This window comes from Pongo abelii, chromosome 1 (genome assembly GCF_028885655.2).
Source record: "Pongo abelii isolate AG06213 chromosome 1, NHGRI_mPonAbe1-v2.0_pri, whole genome shotgun sequence".
Lineage (NCBI taxonomy): Eukaryota > Metazoa > Chordata > Mammalia > Primates > Hominidae > Pongo > Pongo abelii.
The window spans coordinates 179,422,105-179,449,907 of record NC_071985.2 but is presented as its reverse complement, the minus strand read 5'-3'; the positions used below and the strand labels follow the sequence as shown (position 1 = coordinate 179,449,907).

At 40.3% G+C, this 27,803-nt stretch overlaps 1 protein-coding gene across 4 annotated transcripts in view; it reads right to left on the bottom strand.

The window, feature by feature from the left end:
• Nucleotides 1-27,803, bottom strand: part of NDC1 (NDC1 transmembrane nucleoporin) — a 72,629-nt gene that overhangs the window by 8,629 nt on the left and 36,197 nt on the right. For all 4 annotated transcript variants that reach the window (XM_054558021.2, NM_001131932.1, XM_024249748.3 and 1 more), the window contains 6 exon segments: nt 25,276-25,431; nt 21,486-21,731; nt 21,276-21,391; nt 17,798-17,848; nt 14,885-14,948; nt 12,889-12,989 (listed from right to left, as the gene is read on the bottom strand). In XM_054558021.2, the coding sequence (XP_054413996.1) occupies nt 12,889-12,989; nt 14,885-14,948; nt 17,798-17,848; nt 21,276-21,391; nt 21,486-21,731; nt 25,276-25,431 (734 nt within the window).

The following is a 27,803-nucleotide window of genomic DNA, read 5'->3' as shown; positions in this document are numbered from 1 at the left end:
TGCCACGGTAACTTTAGTGTTATTTAATATTTCACTGAATTTCACTGAATTTAGTGTTATTTAAGTATTTCACTGAATTTCAACTACTACCTAAATTATCTCAAGCATGTTCCAGTCCTGGGAAACACTTTAAAAAGTGATAGTTGAAAAAATAAATGATTGGACTCAGAGTTATCATGGCAGATTGAACAAATACATCAAATCTTGTTCTATCATAATAGAAAAGTTATATTCTTTTCAATTTTCTTGCAAATGTCCTGATTAACCCTCAGTATACCAGGAAAAATAATCATCATCATTACCGCCTGGGTCCTATGAATACTTTATATTTTTTGTAGTCTAAAATCATTTTACAATTTACAGATGACAAGGTAATGTAAAATAACACCATAAAACTTTAAATAAGAAGGCCAGGCACAATGGCTCACACTTGTAATCCCAGCACTTTGGGAGGCTGAGGCAGGAGGACTGCTTGAAGCCAGGAGTTCTAGACCAGCCTGGGCAATATAGAAAGAGTCTGTCACTACAAAAAATTTAAAAATTAGCTGGATGTGGTCCAATACCTGTAGTCACAACTACTCGGGAGACTGAGGTGGGTGGGAGGATTACTTGAGCCCAAGAGTTCAAGGTTACAGTGAACCATGATCATGCCACTGTACTCAAGCCTGGGCAACAGCGCAACACCCTGTCTCTAAAAAAATAAATAAATAAAATAAAATAAAAATGAAAATAAGAATATAAATGTGGCAAATCCAAATTTTTATTCCATATTTTCTAGGTTTTGAAGGTATACACACCTGAAATGAGCAATGTCCTTTGAATGCAACTAGCTGTTCACCAGCTATTATGCATAAATCTGGAATATATCCATCTTGTAAATACTAACTCCAAATTTAAGCTGTATCTCTAATAGGTTCTAGCTCATCAATACTTCTGGTTCTTTTTCTTGCATTTGCACCATCACAATGCAGTACCTTAAAAAACTTTTGACAACTCATAATTTTGCTGAAGAAAGTACAGCCATTTTCTTTGCACCTTAATTACAAAACATTTTCTTTTTCTTTCTTTTTATTTTTGAGACAGAGTATCACTCTGTCGCCCAGGCTGGAGTACAGTAGTGTGGTCTTGGCTCACTGCAACCTCTGCCTCCAAGGTTCAAGCGATTCTCCTGCCTCAACCTTCCAAGTAGCTGGGATTACAGGCACCCACCACCACGCCCAGCTAATTTTTTCGTATTTTTAGTAGAGATAGGGTTTCACCATATTGGCCAGGCTGGTTTCGAACTCCTGCCCTCAAGTGATCCGCCCGCCTCAGCCTCCCAAACTGCTAAGATTACAGGCGTGAGCCACCGCACCTGGCTGCAAAACATTTTCATTCTTAGGTTTATAAATACAAATTCAAATGATCAATTCCAATGGCTTTTTTTCTTTGACATCACCTATTGCCTTCTTATCTTTGTATACACACACCTACCTTCAGCACTTATCCCCTTACAAATTGTATAAAGCAACTTTTGGTGCACAAATACAACAGAAAATGAAGGAACACTGGTCATGTGTACTCTTAACAAAATGAGAGATTTAAGTTCTTATTATAAAATACTGTGGGATGAAGTCTTTCCTATTGAATGACTTACTAGATAAGCATACCACATATATTTCCTTGCTCTCCTTAAAAACATATTGTTCTGTAATCCTTGAGTTTCAGGAAAATATATCTAGAATATCAACTGAAGGTTCACAGTCTGAAATTCCTTTTTTTTTTTTGAGACGGAGTCTCACTCTGTCATCCTGGCTGGAGTGCAGTGGCACGATCTCAGCACACTGCAACCTCTGCCTCCCTGGTTCAAGCGATCCTCCCACCTCAGCCTCCCTCGTAGCTAGGATTACAGGCATGCACCACCATGCCCAGCTAATTTATTGCTATTTTTAGTAGAGACGGGGTCTCACCATGTTGGCCAGGCTGGTCTCGAACTCCTGACCTCAAGTGATCTGCCTTCCCCGGTTTCCCAAAGTGCTGGCATTACAGGTGTGAGCTACCGCGCCCGGTCCTGAAATTCCTCTTATATGATCAATTTCACCATCATCATTAAAGTCTAGAGCTATGCTGTCCAATATGGCAACCACTAGCCACATGTAGCTATTGAGCACCTGAAATGTGGCAGGTCTGAATTGAGATATGCTACAAAGTGAAAAACAAACACCGGATTTCTAAGAATTTGCATGTAAAAATGGATATAAAAGATCTCATTAGTAATTTTATCTTGATTACATGATAAAATGATACTATCTTAAATACTGGGTTAAATAAACTGTACTATTAATTTCACCTGTATTTTGTTAATGTATCTATCAGAAAATATAAGATTACATAGGTGACTGCATTTTATTTCTATTGGACAGAACTGGTCTAGAGTGCTGCTATCTGTCTCTCTGCATTTGTCTTCCAATGTGTCTCAGTAATTGTTTTAACATATTGGCAATTTTCTTCCCTTTACCATGTGGACAGAAAATTTAAAAATTATGAATTATCAATTGTATTCAATGAAAACTTTAAAAAAGACTACAAAGATGTGTGTCTAGACTTTTCATATAGCTTTTCATGAAAAATCATGCAATACTACATGATTTTATCATTATTCTGTTTTCATATTAGTCTTTTTTACAACACAAGAATAACTAATGAGTAATGATAAAATAATTCCTAGGATAATCGATAGCAAATTGTTACAAGATAGTGAAAATGTACAATCACTAGATCTATAATATACCTTAGATTTTAAAAGGGCCCAACAGACCTACATGGATAATTGCAAGAGAATAAATTTTGTTGGTTTTTTTTTTTTTAGAGACAGGGTCTCACTCTGTTGCCCAGGCTGGAGTGCAGTAGTGCAATCATACCTCACTGTAGTCTCAAACTCAAGCAATCCTCCTGTCTCAGCCTCCTCACTATTAGAGGCTACAGGTGCACACCACAGCACCCAGCTAATTTTTTTAAAACTTTTTATAGAGACAAGATCTCGCTTTCTTGACCAAGCTGGTCTTGAACTCCTGGCTTCAGGCAATCCTCCCACCTCAGCCTCTCAAAGTGCTGGGATTACAAATGTGAGCCATCACGTCCAACCTTGTTGAATTTTTTTAAATAAGTAATTGCTCTCTTTGTTCTCTAAAAGACCTCTAAGAAAGAATAAAGGTGATAAAATGGCAATCTTTATAAATAGTTAGAAATGCTCAAAATAGAAATGCAAAAAATCAGGTCCAACACACCCTAACGGTATAAGCGTTAAATTAAGCGTCAGTTTAGAGTATAAGCGTCAGTTTAGAGTAAATGTGTCCTTAACACCTCTCTAATTCTCACTAATCTCACACTATCCACATTTGTAACAAAAGATAAGCAGGCCTCAGGTTCAGAGACCTCAGCAAGTAAAAGTATCAAGCTCGAATTTAACATCATTGACTTTTCTCACTTTAATTGCCTTATCCTCAATTCTGATATCCAAAAAGCACTGAAAACAAAAAACTTCTGTAACCTTATTTTTTCTTTTTGAGACAGGGTCTCACTCTGTTGCCCAGGCTGGAGTGTAGTGGTATGATTACAGCTCACTGAGCTTTGACCTCCCAGGCTCAAGTGATTCTCCCTGCTCAGCCCCCAAGTAGCCAGGACTATAGGTGTGTGCACTTCCCCACCTAAATTTTGTTGTTGCTGTTGCTGGAGATGGGATTTCACCATGTTGACCAGGGGCTCAAGCAATCCATCAGCCTTGGCCTTCCAAAGTGCTGGGATTACATGTGTGTGCCACCGTGCCCGGAGAATCTTTTTTTTTTTTTAAAGTGATGTGACGTTGTAACAAAAGATGTAAATCTTTTGGTGGCAAAAGCTGACCTGACCTGGACTCATCTGGCAGTAAAACATGACCTGTGCTGACACAGGCTATTTATAGTCTTCATCCCACTTTACCCCACTTAATCTGAATATTCAGTTAACAGGAGAAAATTATTAATGTATCCAATTAAGGGGATTCTACCTCAGATACCAAAAGGAATGTAATATAGTATATGATGTATGTGTGTGTATATATATATATACACACACACACACGCTATGTCACATTTTTAAAATTAATAAACATCTGAATTCTGAAATATATGGTAAGGTTTGAGATAAAGGACTATAGTCCCATATTCTATTTGTAGCAAGTCAAACTAGTTTTCCTTTACTATAGTCATAAAATTTCCTTTACAATAGTCATAAAATTTCCTTTTAAAATAAATGACTTGGACGGGCATGGTGGCTCATGCCTGTAATCCCAACACTTTGGGAGGCCAAGGCAGGAGGATCGCTTGAGCCTGGGAGTTGGAGACCAGCTTGGGCAACAAAGTGAGACCCTGTCTCTTTATAAAAAAATAAAAAATAAAAAAATAATAATAAATGAATGACTTAAAACACTAAGTAAATAAAAGCTCAGGGAAATAAAATATGACTAAATGACAATAGTATGTGATAATATAGTTATGACAAAAATTATGAAGATAATATATGAATAGTTTAAACTGGGTATCTGTCTGACACTATGTCTGCTAGACTACTTGCTAACAGTATTGACAGCAATACTTTTTTTTTAACCTTTCTTTTAATCTGAAAGATCTTTTCTCCTGTATAAGAATTTCATGTGGCTGGATGCAGTGGCTCACGCCTATAATCTCAACACTTTGGGAGGCCGAGGAAGGCAGATCACTTGAGCTCAGGAGCTCAAGAGCAGCCTGGGCAACATGGCAAGACCCTGTCTCTACTAAAAATACAAAAAAATTATTGGGCATAGTGGTGCGTGCCTGTGGTCCCGGCTACTTGGGAGGCTGAGGAGGAAGGATCAATTAAGCCCAGCATGTGAAGTTGCAGTGACCAGTCTGGGTGACAGAGCAAGACTCTGTTGCAAAAAAAAAAAAAAATTGTCATGTAACATAGGAATAATGACAACAAAGTAGTAAGAGCTAACATTTACTAAGCACCTAGTATGGGTCACACATGCCAAGGGCTTTACAGAGATAATCTCATTTATTCTTCACAACCCTATGAGGTAGCTAGCTACCATTATCATCACTCCCATCTTCCAGATATAAAAACTGATGTTTAGAGATTGCCATATTTATTAGTTCTATAATATACTTTTTTTTCTTTTTACATTTTATGCTTTCTGAAATGAAGGTATATGTTCCAATTAATGGCATCTTAGATTCGAAGAAATATAATAAATGTTATTTTCCAACTAGGAAACAGTAGAAGCTGGAATTCAGACACAAGTCAGTCTGATTCCAGATCTCACACTTTGGCACATCTGCCATACTGCCATTCTATCGTGAAAAAGGAGGTTAAGAAATGCAAAACTCTGCCAAGCTCTCCCAAAGGTAATCTAAAAGGGTGGCCTGTGAAGGACTTGGGGTCCAAAACCCTAGTTTCCAATTTTGACTCAGCCATTTACGAGGTACAATCATGAATAAGTTGTACTCACACAGAAAATAGTTTCTGAAAGAGACTTCAGCATGCAAAATAAGCCGCTTTTTAACCTCACAGGGTTTTACAAAAAACATTTTTAAAGCATTTCTTTTGGAATACTACGCAAATGTTAGGTAAAGCAGCATAGGACTTTACAGAAACCAAGAATAGACTCTGACTGGTACAATGTTGGTCAAGGGTCTCTGGGCCTTCAAATCCATAGCTCTGGCCCTCAAGAATATTCCTTTCTTTCCCCCATTCCTCCTTCCAATCCCTACCTTCTCCAGGAACCATTAATTATCTCACATCTCTCTATCCCCTACTTGCAAGACTAGCTCAGATTCACCTGTCATATATTCTCTGATCATCCTGCATTTCTTTTTTTCTTTTTTTGAGATGGAATTTTGCTGTTGTTGCCCAGGCTGAAGAGCAATGGCACAATCACGGCACAATCGCAGCTCACCGCAACCTCTGCCTCCCAGGTTCAAGAGATTCTCCCACCTCAGCCTCCCGAGTAGCTGGGATTACAAGCGTCCGCCACCACGCCCGGCTAATTTTTTGTATTTTTAGTAGAGACAGGGTTTCACCATGTGGGCCAGGCTGGTCTCAAACTCCCGACCTCAGGTGACCCACCCACCTCGGCCTCCCAAAGTCCTGGGATTACAGGTGTGAGCCACCGCGCCCAGCCTCATCCTGCATTTCTATGCACAGTGGCACTGTGGCACTGACTACAACTGTAGTTCTTTGTATGATTATCTGTTTTACATCCTGTAAGCTCCCAGAGGGCAGGAACCCTGTCTTTTTCCATTCTGTATCGTATCACATGCTAATTGCTTGATAATTAAATAGTTACTGGAGGGATGGATCGTGAATGGCATAAAGGTAAACATCAATATTCCAAATAGATCAAAATTTGACCTTCAAGTGACGAGGCAAAAAATATAATAGATAGGGCTGATCAACTTCATTAGGATGACATTGGCCTTTCCATAGAAACCAAGGCTATCTAAAGAATGTAAAACATATTTTAAAGATGAAAAGGTTCTGGAGATGGATGGTGGTGATGACTGCGTAACAATGTGAATATATTTAATGTCATAGAACCATACACTAAAAATTAGATTAAAAAGGTTAATTTTTATGTTATGTATATTTTACTAAGTTTAGTTTTTCTTCTTCTTCTTTTTTTTTTTTTTTTTTTAGAGACAGGGTCTCACTCTGTTGCCCAGCCTGGAGTACAGTCACAAAGCTCACTGCAGCCTCAAATTCCTGAGCTTAAGTGATCCTTCAGCCCCAGCCTCCCAAGTATCTGGAACTATAAGCTAGCATCATCACACCTGGCTAATTTTTAAAAATTTTTTTATAGACACTGTCTCACTATGTTGCCCTGGCTGGTCTTGAACTCCTGACCTCAAGCTATCCTCCTGCCTCAGCCTCCCAAAACTCTGGGATTACAGGCATGAGCCAACGTACTTAGCCAAAAAATTTTAATTATAAAATATATCATTTTGGTTCCTAACATTTTGTATGTAAGCACCCTTTTTAAAAACAACAATAAAATCCTGTGGACCTCCAGAGGATAATACTTGTTGTCCATCCACTGATAAACGAAATAACTACTATGAACTCAGCAATGCTTTCAAATGAATTTGTATTTTAATTAACCAAAACAGCATGTAAAAACCTCTGAGAAAACAGCTGCAAAAATGTTGGAGAAATGGTAATCATTCAAATGAAAGTACGTATGTCCCTTATAATAACAGTGATCTCCAGGATGGTCTGGCCACTGGCTGAAACCACTGAGCTAGCTAGCATATCCATCACTCTACTCCTTGCCCTCTGAATAGTTTGAAGAATGAAAGGCTCCCCTTCCCTTTCACATTTTGCCTTTAATGATTCAGTGAAACGGCTGACGTTATTGATACTGAAAAGTAAAACAAAAGGATAGAACAGTTCCACACAATTGTTCCTTAGTAACACCCAGAAGCCAGTAATGTACAACTTGCCTTAAATTACAGATACTTAAACTTACTCTCTTCGCTTTGATCCCTTTTAGACCAAAGAACAGAAAGCCAAAAATATGTAACAGGGATCATATGAGTCACATCACATTCCTGCCTCTCAAAACAAAAAGATGGTTTGGGAGCATTTTAATCAACCCATTGCATCAGAATTGTCACTAAATTTAAGCCCCAAAACAGAAGTCTTCGTCCACTGAACCAGCAATGATGCAATCCAGCAGCCATCCAACAAGCATTTAATAAGTGCCTGTCATTTGCCAGGTACTATATCAGATGATGGGAATAGAGGCGAGACAAAGTCCCCACCTCTACTCTAGCTAATATGAAGAGGAGACAATAAAAGTCAATAAAGACAATAAAGTGTTGAGGGGGGAGTTACAGGGTAGAGCCAGACCAAAGGAGAAAAATATGTTCTAGACAAAAAAGGAAAGAAAAGGCAGCAAGTGCAGTTAGAGTCAAGTTAAGAAAATAAGATATATTTGGTGGAAGGCAGAGACTGAATAGTCTATGGTAGTTATAAGAGCAGAGGACTCATGGGAATAGCAGAGTGGCTGGAATCAGAGCACGAAGTAACTCAGTTGAGAGTCCATAGGGGCAAGAGGATGTAATAATTCAGGACAAAAATGCCAAGATCCTGAAGCAAGGCAGGAAGGATCAGCAAGAGAATGGGTGGGTAATGGAACTGCCACATGGGTGCAGCTCAAGGAGATAGGGACAAAGGAGTTGAAGGAATTGGTAATAAAGTGGTTGAAATAATAGACTACAAGGTCTAAACTGGATACAGAAAGGCATATACGTAGTCAGGAGGGAGCTGAAAGACAAAGAACATGGGGAAAAGGAACTGGAAATCCTGGTAGAATCAAAGAAACTGTACAGAAGCAGCAAGGACATGAAAGGACTGTGCCTGGAGCAAGGGCTCTTACATTGGGTCCATAGACCTAAGGGAAAAATTCAGGGGGTACAAACTTGAATTACACATTTATCTTTACTAAGATCTAATTAAAATTTAGCATTTCCTTCAACTATGAATGTAAGCAACAAATCGTAGTAGCATTAGCAGTTCCTGTGACTTTGTCACCAACAGAAATCACCAACATCTCCATATCCCAATACGATTGTTATAGTTATCTTGAAATATCATTCATCTTATACCTACCTCAAAATAAGTTATTGGACTCACTGACAGATCTTGTTATGTAATGCAATAATTAAAAACCACATATTACTATATCATAAATTTAACATCTTGATATTTTCAATATAACTGATTTTCTTTCTAATCCTAAGCACTTTATGCATTTAAGAACATGATTCTGAGAAGTCCATGGGCTTCAACAGACTGCCAAAGGAATCTCTGGAACAAAAACATTTAAAGACTCTAGCTTACAGGGTAGAATCCTGGAGTTTCAAGCTCTGGCGGTGGAGTATTCAGGGGATAATTGGGCCTAGGTGATAGTTGTGGGTTGAGAGGGTATACAAATGGGTAGTGAAGAGGAGGAAGTCAAAGAATTGTGCAGACAGGGTGTGAGGCAGATTACCCACACAGACTCTGAATTACTCATTACAATCAACCTCAGGATGTAGAGTGGAAAAAAAAAAAAAAAGACTGTGAGGCAGTTTGCAAAATCTGATGATGGCAGAGCATGACCAAAAGGTTGGCCATGATGTGGCTTAAGGGAAAATAGATATTATAAGCCTCATACAAGGAGGAGTTTTATACTGAGAAGCTAAGTATCAGGTCACTGGTCCTGTTCTCTTTGTTCCATCTTTTCTCAACATCCCAAAATATGCTTCTTTGCCTCGTTCTACTCTGCCCCTCGAAAGTATTCTCCATTCTAACTCCCCTGTTTCTAAGTAAATAGGGCCTGCTATGACTTAAATTTGTCACCCAAAAGCATGTGCTGGAAACTTAATCTCCAATGCAGCAGTGTTGAGAGGTGGGGCCTAATGGGAGGTGTTTAGGTCAAGAGGATCACTCTCAATAATGAATTAATGCAGATTATAGAGGGGTTTAATACTGTGAGTTCGATCTCTTGCTCTCTCTTGTTCAGGTGATCCCTTCTGCCATGTTATGATTCAGCAAGAAGGCCCTTACCAGATGCAGCCCCTCAATCTTGAACTTCCCAGCCTTTAGGACCATGAGCCAAATTGTTTCTGTTTGTTATAAATTACCTAGTCTGTGGTATTCTGTTATAGTAGCATGAAACAGAGTAAGACAGGGCTTGACCTTTTGACAAATCTGTAATTCCTATTTTCCTACTCAAAGGTATGAATGACTATAATCAAACAGATTGCTTTCCTTCTATCCAACTATGAAGAACTAGAAATTCTGATGGTGGTGGAGGTAAAAGCAGAGTAATTTTGGTATAGAATACCTCTAGGGCAGGCAGTGTGATCTGTATGAAATCAATTCAGTGAGTTTTAGCCAGCATTTTAAAAAATGAAATGGAATGAAAAATATTAAAATGCACTACACATAGTAAAAGGTGAGTACTGTTCCAAGAATCCTTTATTTCTGTTATCCACACACACACACACTATATTCTGAGTCTAATGTAAATGTACTGCAGACCACAGTCCAAAAAGTTTGAAAGTTACAGTTCTAAGGGTAGAATCATTCTCTCTGAAGAAAGAATAAGGCATGTGGATCAAGCCAGGCGCGGTGGCTCACGCCTGTAGCAATCCCAACACTTTGGGAGGCCGAGGCAGGCGGATTATCTGAGGTCAGGAGTTTGAGACCAGCTTGGCCAACATGGTGAAACCCTATCTCTACTAAAAATACATAAATCAGGCCGGGCACAGTGGCTCACGCCTATAATCCCAGCACTTTGGGAGGCCGAGGTGGGCGGATCACGAGGTCAGGAGATCAAGACCATCCTGGCTAACACAGTGAAACCCCGTCTCTACTAAAAATACAAAAATTAGCCGGGCGTGGTGGCAGGCACCTGTAGTCCCAGCTACTCGGGAGGCTGAGGCAGGAGAATGGTGTGAACCCGGGAGGCAGAGCTTGCAGTGAGCTGAGATCACACCACTGTACTACAACCTGGGCATAGTGGCATGTGTCTGTACTCCCAGCTACTCAGGAGGCTGAGGCAGGAGAATCACTTGAAACCGGGATACGGAGGTTGCAGTGGGCTGAGATCACGCCACTGCACTCCAGCCTGGGCAACACAACAGAGAGTCTATCTCAAAAAAAAAAAAACAAAACGGGGGAGGGATGTGGATATGTAGCTTTTTCCAGGGTCTACTGCACTGCTAATGCCCTGCAATCAGACTGGGTCCTAGTCCCAGCTCTGCCACCTAGGAGATTGTGTGTGAGATCTGAGGTAAGTTGCTGTACTACTAAGCCTCCCTCATCTATTAAAAAAGGGCGAAAACACTTCCACCTTGCTGACTCACAAGATGGTTGTAAAGATCAAATAATAATGATATCACATTACTCTAGACTATAAGCACTATACCATTATTGTTGTTTTAACTACACTGCCAGAGTGACAAAAAATAATGTTATGACCATCAAAGATATGCCCAAATCATGGTCATCCTATTGTGCAGTCAGATAAACCAATACTCGAAGCTGCAGGGAATTACTAGGAAACTATTTATTTACAAAATGACACTTGGGAAAGAGTACAAATAATAAAACTACCCATGTAGACACACACATCTCAAGTAACATACATGAGAAGGTACTCACAAAAAGTGCTCAAAGCAAAAGAATCACTGGTTTTGATGGGTAAGATTTTCTAATAGGTAAAATGAATTGAGTGTTAAAGAAAGAAATGGAGAAGCACATTTTCTCTTCATTATCTTTTATTTTTTTGAGACAGAGTCTCACTCTGTCAGCCAGGCTGGAGTGCAATGGCATAATCTTGGGTCACTGCAACCTCTACCTCCCAGGTTCAAGCAGTTCTCCCCCGTCAGCCTCATAAGTAGCTGGGACTACAGGTGCACACCACCACACCCTGTTAATTTTTTAAAAATTTTTTGTAGAGACGGAGTTTCATCATGTTGCCCAGGCTTCTCTTCATATCTTAAATGGTTTCTCAAGACCAAAAGATGCACCAGTTATCATTTAAGCCTAATTCAATTCCACTTCCTCCAGAAGGCCTACTATATACACCAGATGCTATATTTATTTATTTATTTATTTATTTACTTTTGAGACAAGGTCTCGCTCTGTGGTCCAGGCTGGAGTGCAGTGGCACGATCTCCACTCACTATAACCTCCACCTCCTGGGTTCAAGCGATTCTCCTCCCTCAGCTTCCCGTGTAGCTGGGACTACAGGCTCACACCACTGCACCCAGCTAATTTTTCTATTTTTTTAGAGATAGGGTTTTACCATGTTGCCCAGACTGGTCGTGAACTCCTGAACTCAGGTGATCCGCCTACCTCAGCCTCCCAAAGTGTTGCGATTATAGGTACAAGCCACTGCACCCAGCCTCCAGAAGCTATCTCTAAATGCCTTCAGCCCTTAGTGTTTATAGCTGTCATGTGACACGTAACTAACATTATAAAGTGACATAAAAAGTACCAAGTAACATGAAGTTAGAAAAAGAAGCCTACTGCAAAGCAGAAAGCATGTGTTTTATTTTTTGCCCTTCTTTAAGTCTAGGACCAAGAAAACCTATTAGTTAAAACTAGCCATCAAGCCTGGTGACAGGCATCTACTGGCCTCAGTTCTTGAGCCTCAACCCAATAGGGCACTTATCTGCATGGGTCATTTAATCACAGGTCACTTTTGGTAGCTACAAATTGTGTAAGGATTTACTTTTGTCAGTGAACAGAAGTCTAATATTTTAAACAATGTGTTTAATACCAGAGGCATATCCTACAGGTTTAGTATACTTTCTTTTTCTGTTTCTGTAAAATTTTATAAGCAGATTAAAAGTTTTATCTTCCTAAACCATCTTTTAGTTTTGTTTTTTAAAATAGAGACAGGGTCTCGCTCTGTTACCCAGGCTGCAGTGCAGTGGTGAAATCGTAGCTCACTGCAGCCTCAAACTCCTGGCTCCAATGATCCTCCCACCTCGGGCTCCTGAGTAGCTGGGACTACATGCATACACCACCATGGCCAGCTAATTTTTTATTTTTTGTAAAAACCGAGTCTTGCCATGTTGCTTAGGCTGATCTCAAACTCTCCACCTCAAGCGACCCTCCAGCCTCAGCCTCCCAAAGCGCTAGGATTATAGGAATGAGCCACACCGGCCTCTTTTCTGTCTTTTAGATTGTAATCTCCTGAGGGTGAAAAAGTATCATTATTTTAACTTCCGACATGTTTTGTCACTCGATAAATGTGATATATAGGAAACAAACAAAGCACTGGGTGGGAGGGGAAGATGACCTCTACCCCCTCCCAACCCACAGATTTCTTACCTCTTGCAGCGTCAACAAAGTATTAAGGATAGCTGGTAGTGTAGTCTGGACAACTCCAAATCTATCTTCTGTAAATGATGCTGCTACTAAGTGCGACAGACCTCAAGAGAAAAAGAAAGAAAGGTTAAAAGTGAATCAAAATTAGGCAAAACTATTTGAAATACATCTATTTTAGGAAGGATTAATATTCTGAATATAAAAAGAAATAAAGGCTGGGCACGGTGGCTCACACCTGTAATCCTAGCACTCTGGGAGGCTGAGGTGGGAAGATCACTTGAGCCCAGGAGTTCGAGACAAGCCTGGGCAACATGGTGAAACGCCTTCTCTACAAAAAATACAAAATTAGCCAGGTGTGGCGCCACAAACCTATAGTCCCAGCTACTCGGGAGGCTGAGGTGGGAGGATTACTTGAGCCCAGGAGGCAGAGGTCAAAGTTAGCCAAGATCACACCACTGCACTCCAGCCTGGGCAACAGAGTGGGACTGTCTCAAAAATAAAAAGTAAAAAAATAAATAAATAAATAAAGGGAGGAGCAATTCAATAGAAAAATGGGCAAAAAAATTGGAATAGGCACTGAAAAAAGTACTCAATTGCATTAGTTATGAATAAAATAACAGTCTCTGGCTTTACATTCTATTAGGAAGAAAATTTTAAAAATAATATAGTGTTGGGTAATGATATGTGCCAGGAAATTAAAAAAAAAAAAAAAAACGTGGTAAGGGCATACAGTATTCTCTGAAAAGAGGATACTTTTCAGAGAATGGTCAGGAAAGGCCTCTGAGCAACATTTAAGCCCTGAGAAGGCTGTATCTATAAGATGAAAAGAAACAGCTCTTTAACAACTAAGTTTTCATATTTAACATAAATTAACATAAGTCAAAAACCATCTATCTGTTGCACTTTTTTGAAGTAGAGAAAGATATAGAAGAATCCAGCCTCAACAGCCTGGGCAACATAGCAAGACCCTGTCTCTATACAAAAAATATAAAACTTAGCTGGGCATGGTGGCATGCACCTGTAGTCCAAACTACTCAGGAGGCTGAGGGAGGAGGATTGCGTGAGCCCAGGAGTTCAAGGTTGCAGTGAACTATGATCATGCCATTGAACTCCAGCTTGGGAGACACAGCAAGACTCCATCTCTTCAAACAAACAAACAAAAAGACTAAGTGTGGTGACTCACACCTGTAATCTCATCACTTTGGGAGGTCAAGGCAGGAAGATCACTTGAGCCCAGGAGTTTGAGACCAGCCTAGATAACCTCGTCTCTACAAAAAAAAAAAAATTTTTTTTTTTTTTTGAGATGGAGTTGCGCTATTTGTTACCCAGGCTGGAGTGCAGTAGTATGATATCGACTCACTGCAACCTTTGCCTCCCGGGTTCAAACGATTCTCCAGTCTCAGCTTCCCGAGTAGCTGGGATTATAGGCGCATGCCAGCATGCCCAGCTAATTTTTGTATTTTTAGTAGAGAAGGGATTTCACCATGCTGGCCAGGCTGGTCTCGAACTCCTGACCTCAGGTGATCCGCCTGCCTCCGCCTCCCAAAGTGCTGGGATTACAGGCGTGAGCCACTGCAACCGGCCCAAAAAAATTTTTTAAAACAAAAATTAACAGGGCGTGGTGGTATGCAACCGTGGCCCCAGCTACTCAGGAGGCTGAGGTGGATTGCTTGAGCCCAGGAGGTTGAGGATACAGTGAGCCATGTTCATACCACTGCACTACAGCCTGGACAACAGAGCAAAACCCTGTCTCAAAAAAAAAAAAAAAAAAAAAAGAACCCAGGCTCAGTTTCTCTGCTTGCATACAAGAAAAAATTGTGCCCAAATCAAAATACGCCTAAATATATTTTTCAAAATGATCTATATAAAACAAAGATATAAAAACGAATCTGTACATTCAAAGACTGAAATCAAGGACCAGAACTGACCTTTCATGAATTATACTTCAATATTTAACTGACAATTAAAATCACAGTTACAGTTCACAGTCATTGCTTACCTTCTAATGCCCAAATATGCATTTGGGCATCTGAAAAAACAGCCTGAATGGAGGCCTCTGGGTGCTACAAATAAAAACAAAAACATTCAAGTGAATTCTCCTGAGCGAAAACTCCATTATTTCCTCTAATTAAATAGGTAGACCACAAAACAAAAAATTCACAGCTGCCTCTCAAGAATTAAAATTTAAAATAAATTCTTTTATATTTAACTTGATAGTTACTCATTTAACTATAATAAAGCACTCTACCATCAACTCATTGTGTGGCCCCTGCCAAGTCTCTAAATCTCTGTGTCTCAGTTTCCAATTTAAAGTTACATATACTCAACCCACCTCAGAGGATCAGTTCTGAGATCACTTAAGAGAATGGTTACGGAAACTCTTTTTAAAAAACTTAGCTGGGGCTGGGCGCGGTAGCTCATGCCTGTAATCCCAGCACTTTGGGAGGCCGAGGTCAGGAGTTCGAGACCAGCCTGGCCAACATAGTGAAACCCTGTCTCTACTAAAAATACAAAAAATTAGCTGGGCATGGTGGCAGGTGCCTGTAATCCCAGCTACTCAGGAAGCTGAGGCAGTATAATCACTTGAACCTGGAAGGCAGAGGTTGCAGTGAGCTGAGATCGCGCCATTGCACTCCAGCCTGGGCAACAAGAGTGAAACTCCATCTCAAAAAAAAAAAAAAGAAAAAAAAAATTTTGACTGGGCGTGGTGGCTCATGCCCGTAATCTCAGCACTTTGGGAGGCCGAGGTGGGTAGATCATTTGAGATCAGGAGTTTGAGACCAGCCTGGCCAACATGCTGAAACCCCCTCTCTACTAAAATACAAAAATTAGCTAGGTGTGGTGGCACGCGCCTGTAGCCCCAGCTATTTGGGAGGCTGAGGCAGGAGAATTGCTTGAATCCAGGAAGTCGAGATTGCAGCGCGCCAAGATCATACCAGTGCATTCCAGCCTGGGATAGCTGGAAGTGGTGGCTCACACATGTAATCCCAGCACTTTGGGAAGACGAGGTGGGTGGATCACCTGAGGTCAGGAGTTCGAGACCAGCCTGGCCAACAAGGCGAAATCCTGTCTCCACTAAAAATAGAAAAATTAGCTGGGTGTGGTGGCACGTGCCTGTAGTCCCAGCTACTTGGGAGGTTGAGGCAGGAGAATCGCTTGAACCCGGGAGGCAGAGGTTGTAATGAGCTGAGATCGCGCCACTACACTCCAGCCTAGGCGACAAGAGCAAAACTCTGTCTCAAAAAAAAACCCCAAAAAACCAAAATAAATAAAATTTAAAAATTGGCTGGGCGCAGTGGCTTACGCTGGTAATCCTAGCACTTTGGGAGGCTGAGGAGGGCCAATAACCTGAGGTCAGGAGTTTGAGACCAGCCTGGTAAACGTGGTAAAACTCTGTCTCTACTAAAAATACAAAAAATTAGCCCACGTGGTGGCGCACGCCTGTAGTCCCAGCTACTTGGGAGGCTGCAGTGGGAGAATCGCTTGAACCTGGGAGGCAGAGGTTGCAGTGAGTCGAGATCATGCCACTGCACTCCAGCCTGGGCGACAGAGCAAGACTTCGTCTCAAAAAAATAAATAAATAAATAAAAACAACAACAACAAAACTGCCTACTTGTTATCTCTTTTAAATTGTCTACCCTCAACCCCACTCAAAGAAAAGCCGCCTAACCTTCATTTAAAAAATGTTTTTATTTGTACAAATTTATGGAGTACATGTGAAATTTTGTTACATGTATATAATGCATGATGATCAAGTCACGGCATTTTAGGTATCTATCACCTGAGTATAATACGTTTTTGTTAACTGTAATCATCCTACTCTGGTATCAAACATTGGATTTATTCCATCTAACTGTATATTTGTACCCTTTAACCTACTTCTCTCCATCCTCTTCCTACCCTCTACCCACCCTTCCCAGTCTGTTATCTTTCCACTCTACTCCCATGTGATCAAATGTTTTAGCTTCCATACATAAGTAAGAACAAGCAATATTTACCTTTTTGTGCCTGACTTATTTCACTTAAGATTATGATTGGTAAAGGTAATGGCTAGTTGGGTGGATCGTCCCTTCCACCACAGTGGAAAAGCAGTTTCAAGCCCCTGAAATGACTGTGTTATGTGTTATCTATATTCTATCAGGGTTGCTCAGATCTCTTTTTCCACCACAGTATGACTCCCAAATAATAAATATAACAGATGCCAATAAAAACTTTCACTTGAAGGTATTAATGGAGTGAGTGTGATATTAGATAATACTGCAATATCTGCAGAAAGAGAGGCTAGATTTTAAAAGCTCAAAACAAAAATTCTTTCCCCTACATAGGGGCAAAGGTTTTGCACATCAAAGGATTAAATACAGACCCAACAGTCGTAGCCAGCAAAAACAGGAATGAATCTTTAGCTTCTACAACTGAGATTTACTCTCCTGTGGCAGCTGGAACAGCTGATACACAAGTTGGGAAGTCATTTCATGTGTGGTCTGAAGTATAACTTTTTATTCATCATAAATTTAACATCTGTGATATCATCATCTCTCTTTTGAACACCAAACTGGTCACAAAGATGCTAGCAGGACATGAGCCAAGAAGCACCAGATAGCCACACAAATTTTTTCACTTTGTGAAGATCCAGACAGCAGGAAGGGGTCTGTGTTGCCTATCAGCACAAAGCTGCCAGCAGCCAAGAGACTCGAGAGGCAACTAGAAAGTCAAGCTTCAGAAGCCACTGAAGTGAGATGTGTGTCTAGGGCAACTATTGTTAAAACTGAGGTTCAGTGAAGCACTATGCAAAGCTGCCTGGCTTGCTAGGATTCAGCTATAAAATATTTACAAGTCAGATCCTATCTGCTACTTTATTTCATATTTCATTTTCTCCCTCCCCATTCCCAATGCTATAACCACATATTCTTACCTTACTGAAAAAATACATTATCAGCACCCGTTTTGACAAGAAATTCTTAATCTGAGTTGGAAAAAAGGAAGAATTAACACATTTACCTTTTAAATTCTATTCAAATATAACACATTTCCTAGTTCTTCCAGACAGTAACTTAAATGAAAAAATGAAACACTTCACATCTTGTGAGCAAAGAATAATAATACTTAAACAATACGCCATGTAACTAAATACCTTTGTGCTATAAATTGGATAACCAAGATGAGTCAACTAATTTAAACTGTATTCCCATGTATACCTATTTAACCCCCAAATTAGAGCCCTGACATAAAAAAAAATTAATTAATTCTAAGTGGTTTTGGTGAAATTTTTTTCTTTTTTCTTTTTTTTTTTTTTATTTCAGAAACAGGGTCTCACTATGTCACCTAGGCTGGAGTGCAGTTATATGATCACAGCTTACTGCCACCTCAAATTCCTGGGCTCAACAGATCCTCCCACCTCAACCTCCTGGGTAGCTGGGACTACAGGCACACCACCATGCCCGGTTAATTTTTAAATGTTTTTGTACTGACAGGGTCTCACCATCTTGCCCAGGCTGGTCTCAAACTCCTGGACTCAAGCAATCCTCTCACCTCAGCCTCCCCAAGTGCTAGGGTTACAGACCGGAGATATTTTTCAAGGCCATACTATTTCTCAATTCTCTATAACTGTCCTGCCCTTTAACCTTTTAATACCCAAAAAAAAGAGTATGTTTCTCTCACAGGGAAAAAAAAATCTTTTTTTTTTTGAGACAGAGTCTCACTGTATCACCCACGCTGGAGTGCAGTGGCACATTCATAGCTCACTGCAACCTCTGCTTTCTGGGCTCAGGTGATTCTCCTACCTCAGCCTCCCAAGTAGCTAGGACTACAGGAAGGCACCACCACACCCAGCTAATTTTTGTATTTTTAGTAGAGATGGGGTTTTGCCATGTTGCCCATGCTGGTCTCGAATTCCCGGGCTCAAGCAATGTTCCCACTGTGGCATCCCAAAGTGCTGAGATTACAGGAAAAAAAATATCTTAAGACACAAAGTAGTATTCTACTAGTTGACAATCCTGGGGGAAAAAGTGTTCTTAGTATCAGCTAAAAGCTAACCCAACTAACTTAAAAGTGAATCTGCTCCTACCATACTCTCACCCAAAGCTGCATGACTAGTCAGAAGGCTTAGGCAAGCAGCACGTGTCTGGTTGGGTAGAAAGTGACATGGCAGTACTAATGGCATATAGAGCCGTATGGGATCCTGAAGTTTATAAAATACCTTTAACCATTCATTCCCTATTAATCAGTCATTCCATCAACAAACATGTTATAATTTCTCCCATCTTAAAAAATAAAAACATGACTGGTCGTGGTGGCTCACGCCTGTAATTCCAACACTTTATGAGGCTCAGGCAGGATGACTGCTTGAGGCCAAGAGTTTGAGATCAGCCTGGGCAACACAGAGACTGTGTGTCTACAGAAAATAAAAATTAAAAAAATTAGGCAGGCATGGTGGCAGGCACCTGTAGTCCCAGCTACTCAGGAGGCTGAGGTGGGAGGATCACTTGAGCCCGGGAGTTCAAGGCTGCAGTGTAGCCATGATCATACCACTGCACTCCAGCCTGAGCAACAGACAGACAAAGAACCCATCTCAAAATTTTTTAAAAAGTTCCTTGACCCCTCAATTCCTCCCAGCTATTGCCCCATTTTTCTGTTCCACTTACAACAAATTCCTTGAAAAATGTGGTTTTTCTTGTGGTCTCCAATTCGTCTACTGATCTCTCCCGAACTCATGCATTTTGGTTTTTGTCCCCACTACTCTAGCCAACAGCTCTTGTGAAGGACTCAGTGACCTCCGCATTTCTAGCTCAACAGTTAATTCTTAGTTCCCGCCCCACGCTACCCATCAGCAGCATCTGACACTCCCACCTTCTCCTCCTTGAAACTCTTTTCTTTTCTTGGTTTTCTACCCACCTCAGAGGCTGCTCCTCAGTCTCCGTTGCTATTCTTCATCTCCCAGACCTTTAGCCATTGGAGGGCCCCTTTCTTGGATATCTCTTTTCTTCTGTATCTACATTCAAGAGTTTGCATCGAGTCTCATGCTTTGAATACTATCTATACTCTGAAAATTTCCAAAGTTACATTTCTAGCCCAGAACTTTCCCCTACACTACAGCTATATGCCTAATTTCTTACTCAGTATTTTCACCTGGTTGTCTCCTAGGTATCTCAAAATTGGCTTGTCCAAAATCAAACTCCTGATTTCCCTCCCCTCACCTCTATCAAATCTCCTTCTCCAGAATCATCAGTAAATTCCAACTCAATAAATTGCAACTATATTATTCCAGATCTTCAGGCCAAAAACCTTAACAGTCAACACTGACTCTTTCCAGTATACACCACAACCAAACCATAAGCTAATCCTATTCCATCTACCTTAAAATACATACCTAGACTTTGACCACATCTTACAGCCCCCACCACTACCACTCTGGTCACAGATACCACCATCTCCCACTAGATTACTGCAACAGCCTTAACACCGTCTCTGGGCTTCCATGCCTACCTTGCAAGAGTTCAGTCCCAACACAGCCCCTAGAGCAGCACTTTCAAAATATAAGTTACATCATATCATTCTTGTGGGCAAGACCATATGGTGACTTTCTATCCCACTCAGAGATGAAGCCAGTCTTTACTACAGCCAATGAGCCCTGGGTGCCTGCTACCTTTCTGATCTTATCACCCACTTACCACTCTCCCCTCACTCACTCTGCTCCAGCCACACTGGTATCCACATTGTTCTTCACACAAGCCAAGGCCATTCCCATCTCAGATGCATTGGGCTACTCCCAGCTCTCCCTTCAGGTCTCCGATCAATCATTGCCTTATCAATGAGACTTCCCCTTATCACCGCACATAAAATGATACCCTCTCCCCTAGGAACTCTGTCTTCCTTGCTCTATTTTTCTAGTTAAGACTTGTATCAAATTTCTTCCTTCTTATGTATGTTTTCCATATCTTGAATATGACCTATTGAGATGCATCTTACAGTCAATAGCATGTCATGGTTTAAGGCATCATTTTCTTAATAGCACATAAGTCTTACAATTAATGATATTTTATATTTCAGAGAAACAGAATACAATACATTTGCTTACTCACTGATTTCCCCTCACTCGAATGTAAATATTACGTGGGCAAGGACTCTGTTTTGTTTGCTTTTTTCCCAGTGCCTAAAAGCATACCTTGGATATATAAAGAACTCATATATTTCTTACATGAGGTTATCAGGTCAAGCCATATGAAATTACAATGTGTATAGCTCAAACCAGTCAAATATTGGCTGTTTCATTTGAGTCAATACATGAAGCATCAAAAAAAAAACCTTCTTATTCCTGATGACTTACTCATGTGAGATCCTTAATGTTCTCAATTTTACATGCAAATATAAATCCTATAACCATATCATCCTACCTGTTCACGTTTATTCTGAATCCATGAATAAATCACACTGGGTTGTCTCATTGTCTTACCCTCAGCACTAATAGAGGTAGATGGAGAAGGATTAGAAAATTCAGTCATTTGCTGATCTATTTTTAAAAAAGAAAAGGCAAGATAAGAACTTAGGCTGTCTGATCCTCTGCAACATGACATTTAAAATCTTAAAAAATATACAATTCTCACCAGAAGCTGATGTCCACAATCTTGGCCCCCTTCTTATTAGCTGAGGACTTTGCGGTGACCCATAGCAGGTGTTTACATCAAAAATTCCAGCCATCCGATTCATTACACTAGAGCCAAATGGGGTCCCAAATGGGCTCACAACCTCAGGTGTAGATAATTTTGAAGAAAACAGTGATGTTTTAACTAATGGTGGCACTGAAGGCCGAGGCATCTGGCTAGATTTTGGTGTCTGAAAAGTAGTTTCTTCTGTAAAACAACAGATCCAGTGCTGAAGAGGCAATCTGATCCAAGCAGGCTAGCAGCAACGCTTTCAAATTCTACACATACCAAATTTTTGTTTAACACATTTACCCAAAGCTCAGTAGATTGTTTCCATTTATGATTATAGTCTCAAGATTTGGATTTTACTACTGCTTTCAAGCTCCACTCAAAGAGCTTTATACATCTTCTTCTGTCAGATTGATATAGTCTCTTTTGTTTTTTCCCCCTCCATGAATATCTTCATCTTCAAGGTCAATTTATCTAACTCTAAGCAATTTTGAATGAACTCATCAATTCACATTTTATTTCTAATTGGCAATTTTAATTACTGCATTAGAATCTATCCAGTTTTACTGTATTACTATTTTAAGTATTACTTGACTGAACATACCAAATCTATATTGTGAACATATACAGGAAAAAAATATTAACCTTACCCCATTTTCCCCAAAGTCTTTTCCTTTCCTTTTTTCTTTTCTTTTCTTTTCTTTGAGTCAGGATCTTGCTCTGTAGCCCAGATTGGAGTGCAATGGTGTAATCTCGGCTCACTGCAGCCTCAACTTCTGGGGCTCCAGCGATCCTCCCACCTCAGCTTCCTGAGTAGCTAGGACTACAGGCACATGCTACCATGCCTGGCTAATTTTTTTATTTTTTGTAGAGACAGATTCGCCATGTTTCCCAGGTTGGTCTTGAACTCCTGGGCTCAAGGAATCCTCCTGTACTGGCCTCCCAAAGTGCTAGAATTACAGGCATGAGCCACCACACCTGGCCTGAAAGCTCTTTCAAGTTAACAAAAGTCACACCAAAGGCTAATTTGCCCAGAATATCTATAAATCTGATCTGTAAACAGCTTTTTCAAAAGTCATCTTATGATTCTCCAATTTAGTAATAGAGTCTGTTATACAAAAACAAAGGAACTTTTCTTGCCACTCCAGCACAAGCCACAAAAACAAATACATTGCATTAGGATTCCATCTTCTTTTTATTATTATTATTATTTATTTATTTTTTTTTTTTTGAGATGGAGTCTCACTCTGTGGCCAGGCTGGAGTGCTATGGCGCAATCTTGGCTCACTGCAACCTCCGACTCCCTGGTTCAAGTGAATCTCCTGCCTCAGCCTCCCGAGTAGCTAGGATAACAGGCACACACAACCACGTGCAGCTAATTTTTGTATTTTTAGTAGAGACAGGGTTTCACCATGTTGGCCAGATGGTTTCAACCTCCTGACCTCATGATCCGCCCGCCTCAGCCTCCCAAAGTGCTGGAATTACAGATGTGAGCCACCTCGCCCAGCTGGATTCCATCTTCTTAATAAAACCACCATAAGAAATATGAGAAATTAAACATCCCAAGTACCAAATTTTCATTATATGACTTTTCCTTTTTTTTTTTTTTTTTTCTCCCTTAAGAAGGAGTCTCACTCTGTCACCCAGGCTGGAGTGCAGTGGCATGATCTCAGCTCACTACAACCTCCATCTCCCGAGTTCAAGCGATTTTCCTGCCTCAGCTTCCTGAGTTGCTGGGACTGTTAGTGTGCAACACCACAGCCAGCGAATTTTTATATTTTTAGTAGAAACGGCGTTTCACCATATTGGCCAGGCTGGTCTCAAACTCCTGACCTCAAGTGATCCACCTGCTTCAGCCTCCCAAAGTGCTGGAATTACAGGTGTAAGCCACCACACCTGGCCCATTATATGACTTTTTAAAGGTTAATGGAAATTAGAAATCTTTGAAAAATCAATTTAAAAATTAAGACTGGAGTTTTTAAGAGTTTTACAATTATTCCTCAAAATATGAGACAAATTTTGGCTGAGTGATGGTATATGACAAAAACTTACAATAATGAATGCTCCATATTTGGTCAGATTCACAATCTATCCAACCCAGAATTACAATGATCTTTCCAACATGCTAATTTGATGGAACTAGCCTATTCAAAATTCTCCAATGGCTCCATATCTCTGTAGAATAAAATCTAAACTTTTTTTGTTGCAAACAAGGCTTCCTTTCATTATCAAACATCATCTTATCCAGTCGGACTCCTTTTGGACAGATTTCCTTTTGGCAGTTATATTGTATCATTATTTGTGCCCCTTCCACTAAAAGGTCAGATCCAAGAGTGTTTTCCATCTGTGATTCCCTGGCTTCTAGCACATTGCTTGATATGCAGTAGGAATTCAATAAGTATTTATTGAATAGAGGAATGCTGATCTGAAAGTTGATAACATCTGAAACACACAAACCTTTCAAAATCTGACATGTGTTAATTTATTTAAATCATTTTTCATATGTAATCTATTTGTTTTGTTTGCATATGTAATCTATTTGTTTTGTTTTGTTTTGAGTTTGCTTTGATCCATATGGTGATTTTTAAATATCAAGATTAGTTGCCAATGTTTAAAAACTGAAAGATTTCACCTCAAAATTTGTTTAGATTTCAGGCTTCTCTTTTTTAAAAAGACCGGAAGTTCACATATGGGATCCAAAGTTCCATATGGGAACAATGAAGCAGGGCTAACCAACAGCTTCCCCCTTCAGATGAAGCCTGTGCTCACAGGTTCACCACCATCCTCACCTAGCCAGTTTCATCCATTTTCACTAAATGCCTGGCTCCAAAACACACGGAACATTAAGTCCTTTTATCAGTCTTACTTTCATAGGCATCTTCTACCTAAGGGATTTGGTGAATAAGACAGGTTCCTCCACCTCTACTTCTTCCTCTCAGCTTTCGTCTTTTAAATGGAAGGGGTACTAACATTATGCCCCACTCCCAAATCACCCAGTCGTCTCAGCTGCTCTTCTCTGGGACAGCAACTTTTTGTTTCTGAGCTACTGCAACCAGAACAGCAACTGATATTGTCTGTGAAAATTCACCTGGCTTTGTACTAGAGTAAGCTGAAGTCTCCTATTTAATAGCCATCATTTTGGTAGTGTTTTTAATGCTACCACCACACTGAACTTAATTTGTTTCAAATTAACCAATGAAAAACTGCATATACTTAAGAGTGTACAACGTGATGTTTTGGCCTTAATTTTTTCAATCTACAATGATACCCAGGTCTTTTTCTTGGTTCAATATAAGATGCTATATGTTGGATCAATTTTCCCTAAAAATATACACCTCACACTCATTTAAGTATCCTTAGATTAACTACGGTCATCTCTCTCTCTTTTTTTTTTTTTGAGACAGTCTCGCTCTGTCGCCAGGCTGGAGTGCAGTGGCGCAATCTCAGCTCACTGCAAACTCCGCCTCCCTGGTTCAACAGATTCTCCTGCCTCAGCCTCCTGAGTAGCTGGGACTACAGGTGCGCGCCACCACGCCCAGCTAATTTTTGTATTTTTAGTAGAGACAGGGTTTCACCATGTTGGCCAGGATGGTCTCAATCTCTTGACCTCATGATCCGCCCGCCTCGGCCTCCCAAAGTGCTGGGATAACAGGCGTGAGCCACCACGCCCAGTCTACTACAGTCATCTTTCTTAGGAAATAAAATGTAAATGTTTTCCCCTCTTAGTAGTCCTAGGGATTACCTGGAGAATTTAATTTCTTAGGTTCCACTGGGTAAGATGAAGACACTCTCCCATTCGTAGCAGCAGCTTCTTGATAGAGAACCAGTTTCTGAGTCATACCATTTAAAAGATTCAAACACTCCCTTGAAATGGCGGTCCAATTGTGGGGATGTCCACCTAGGAGGTCCAAACACCAGCTTTTAAAATGTAAATAGTCTTATATTCTCCTCTTGAAGTGGGGGAAAAAGTCAGTAAGAAATTCTACATTACGCTTTGCATCAGGACCCACTTTTCTTAGTGAAGCTACTATTTATACTCACGACATCTAATACACAGAGGAGTTCAATGAATACTTGGATGAATTAAGTTTCCCAAAAGTCTACAAGCAAAAACTTGCTATTTTACCATACACATACCAAAAAACAAAAACAAAAAAAAACACCAAAAAACCTCTCAAATTGGTCGCTAAAATAAAGCCAAACACTAGATCATAGGTTGAGCAAGAAAGACCAGGGTTACTTCACTAGCAGTATTAAACAGTCTGCTATGACTGTGAACAATGAACTAAGACAATGAACACTACGATGTCCAACGAGATGCACCTCCATGGTCCCCAGTGACCTCTAAACTTTTGTGTCTGACCCCCTGGGCTTCCTTACATTTTCACGTATATAACAGCCCCTATTTGCTGTTACATCTGTGGGAATGACTCATTAATAATGATCACACTTTACACTCAGACAGCTTACAGATCTATTATCTTATTATTTAACTTAAACTACTGTGTCCCCATTCCTTTAAAAATTCCCTTATTTCTCATAGGAGATCTTTGTCTCCTAGAGTTATTATATAAAAATCAAGCATGCTTCAATATGCATTAATAGCAGAGAAGTCCACTGAAAACTGGTTTCTCTATCCTATGTGCCAAATGATCATTCCCTCTTCACTTGGATCTCTCCTTAAACACTCCCCCCATTGTACAAGTCAGGAATACCACTTAATCTACAAACACACACACACAATGCTCTATCACTAGGCCTCAGGATGTTTTGTACTACTGTAATTTGGGTACATTAGGAACTGTGTAACCATCCAATTAAATTTTTGTTTGTTTTTGTGATGGAGTCTTGCTCTGTTGCCCAGGCTGGAGTGCAGTGGCAGGATCTCAGCTCACTGCAACCTCTGCCTCTGGGGTTCAAGCAATTCTCCTGCCTCAGCCTCCCAAGTGGCTGGGATTATAGGTGTGCAACACCATGCCCAGCTAATTTTTGTATTTTTAGTAGAAACGGGTTTCACCATGTTGAAACTCCTGACCTCAGATGATCCTCCCGCCTCAGCCTCCCAAAGTGCTGGGATTACAGATGTGAGCCGCGTCCAGCCAATTAAATTTTTTTATTTGCTAGAATGCACACTCTCTGGCAGAGCAAATGCCACCCTTTTACGGTTTACTTGAATCTCTGGTAAAAAACATTTAGAGTATAGAATTCCTATGTTAACTCAAATCTGATAGAAAAGCATTGTTATAGTTAGTTTTCCATAGTATCAGCTCTGGGTTTCTTATGTTACTAAAAGGAGAGTGGTTCCAGTCAATTATATCTTTATATAACTGGATTTTATTTCCATATAACATTTAACTATAGAAGGTTTATTATCTGGTATTTTATCTGGTAATTGGCAAGCTTGGCAAAATAATGAAGGAATCATTAAAAAGAAGATGAAAACCTGGTTGAGTGTACTGGCTCACACCTGTAATTTTAACACTTTGGGAGGCCAAGGCAGGAGAACTGCTTGACCCCAGGAGTTCAAGGCCAGCCTGGGAAACACAGCAAGACCCCATTTCAACAAAAATTTTTAAAAATTAGCCAGGTGTGGTGGTGCACACCTGGTGTGCCCCTATAATACCAGCTACTTTAAAGGCTGAGGCGAGAGGATCGTATGAGCCCAGGAGTTTGAGGTTACAGTGAGCTGTGATCATGACACTGTACTCCAGCCTGGTGATACAGTGAGACCCTGTCTCTTAAAAAACAGAAGAAAAGCTACCCAGGTTCTCTGTTTCCCACCAGTGCCTGGGACTGGACTGTTTTCCCTCTAGGAACAACAGAGAACTGGCAAAGTCGCAGTCTTGAACAGCATGGCAAGAACAGTATACACTATAAGCGTTTCAGAGTTGCTGAGAGCATCCTTGAGTCACCATTGAATCTAGTTTCTTCCTAATTCTTTTTTTAAAAGGAGGCAGAGTAGCATAGCAGAAGGAGGAGTCCTGTACATGGAGCCAAATGACAGGACTCTTATTCCAATTCTGACATTAACTTTATTTAAGCCAATCTCTGAGACTTAAATCTCCCATCTAGAGAGTAGACCACCTAATTTTTAAGATCCTTTGTAGCATTAAAAGTTTTAGAATTCTTTTTGGGGGTGGGGAGAGGGGGACAGGCTCTCACTTTGTCACGCAGGCTAGAGTACAGTGGCACAATCTTGGCTCACTGCAGTATCAACCTCCTGGGCTCAAGCAATCCCCCCAGCTCAGCTCCCCAAGTAGCTGGGACTAT